The following is a 1,752-nucleotide window of genomic DNA, read 5'->3' on the forward strand; positions in this document are numbered from 1 at the left end:
TTCGTAAACCATTTTGATTTGGTTTGCAATTCATTTAGATATTCCGTTTGAAATTTTTTCCAAATGTTTTGACTCATTTTTTGCACCAATTGCCAACGTGAAAGCCAGTTTACGTTCGTTTCGATGTAGCTTTCGTCGGGTGGTGCCAGTAACGGTGCCCCAATCAAGAAATGTCCAGGTGTTAGGCAATCGATGTCATCAGGGTCAGTAGATAGTGCACAAAGTGGTCTTGAATTTGCACATGCTTCCACCTGATACAATAATGTGGACAATTCTTCAAATGTTAGCGCAGTTTTTCCGATTGTTTTTATTAAATGAGTCTTTGCAACTTTCACACCAGCCTCGGCGAGGCCATTGAAATGAGGCGCACCAGCGGGTGAGAAATGCCAAGAAATGCCTTGCTTTGAAAGTTCATCGCAGATTGTTTTGAACTCTTCTTTTTCGATTTCAAATAAATCACTTAGATCTTTATTAGCTTTTACAAAGTTTGTGCCATTGTCACTGTTGAAGCTCTTGATCATTCCACGACGCGCTACCAATCTGCGAACGGCAGCTATGAACGCGTCGGCTGTTAAATCTGATACTAGTTCGATATGAAGTGCCTTTGTAGCCATACAGACAAATATTGAAATGTAAGCCTTAGAAATTTTACCAGCCCTACCTTTTGCCGTTTTGTATGGAATTGCACCGGTGTAGTCTACTGCTACGTTGGTGAATGGCTTTTCAACAATGTTCACGCGATTGGCCGGCAAATCTGCCATTAATTGTGACATGGTTTTTTGTCTTTGTTTGAAGCAAGAAATGCAACGATGCAAAATTTTCTTTATTTCTGTTTGTGCATTCACAATCCAAAACTGCTGTTTGATGATTGCTTCAGTGGCTTTCGCTCCACCGTGCATGCATAATAAATGAAAATGACGAATTATTAAAGTTGTTACGCTATTGTTTTTTGGTATTAAGATTTGATGTTTTCGTCCAAACACCAAATCCGAATTTCGTAGTCTGCCACCTACGCGCGGAATGTTATTTTCATCTAAGAATGGGCTTAGTTTCAGAATGTTACTTGAAAAATTTACTGATCTTTTCTTCATTAATTCACTTATTTCGGCACCAAATGCCTCCCGTTGAATGATTTTTATTATTGCTGTTTCCGCTAAATTTAGCTCATCAGCCGAAATCGGAGACAATGCTTTGGGCCCCTGTTTTGCTTTGCATAACGATGCAAAACGAAAACAGTATGCGATTATTCGTTTCATTTTGTTGAACGACGAGACTTCAGGAAGAATTTGTTCGTTTGAAATTGGAGAGATTTCTACACTTAATGCGAGTGATTCAATTATTGGGTCAACGTTATTTAAATGACTTGCATTGTTTGCATAGTAATTGTTTTCACGCAAAAACTGTGGGCCATTCCACCACATTTCATGTCTCAGCAATTCCGATGGCAACATGCCGCGTGAAGCGCAGTCTGCTGCATTTTTGTCAGTGGTAACATGATACCAGTTTTTTGTTCCAATTGCCTTATCTATTGCACAAACACGGTGTGCGATAAACTTTTTGTATCGCTTCGGATTTCCTCGAATCCAATCGATGACTATTTTTGAATCGGACCAAAGAAAAATTTTGCTGAAATTTATGTTTGTTGCTTTTAAAACGCCTTTCGTCAATTTGGCAAGTAAATTTGCTGCACACAATTCCAATCTCGGTATTGTGAGTGCGTCTTTCGTTGTTTTCAGAGGAGCTACTTTATTT

At 39.0% G+C, this 1,752-nt stretch overlaps 1 protein-coding gene across 1 annotated transcript; it reads right to left on the reverse strand.

Annotated features, from left to right (window-relative positions):
* Positions 1 to 113: 113 nt before the first annotated feature.
* On the reverse strand, positions 114 to 773 carry LOC129571280 (uncharacterized; the record flags this gene model as incomplete). Its single annotated transcript, XM_055451055.1, has 1 exon — positions 114 to 773. A coding segment is annotated over exon 1 (660 nt), but the record flags the coding sequence as incomplete, so codon positions are not given.
* Positions 774 to 1,752: the final 979 nt, after the last annotated feature.

This window comes from Sitodiplosis mosellana, unplaced genomic scaffold (assembly GCF_009176505.1).
Source record: "Sitodiplosis mosellana isolate CC-2019 unplaced genomic scaffold, AAFC_SMos_1.0 Smas_scaffold_1855, whole genome shotgun sequence".
Lineage (NCBI taxonomy): Eukaryota > Metazoa > Arthropoda > Insecta > Diptera > Cecidomyiidae > Sitodiplosis > Sitodiplosis mosellana.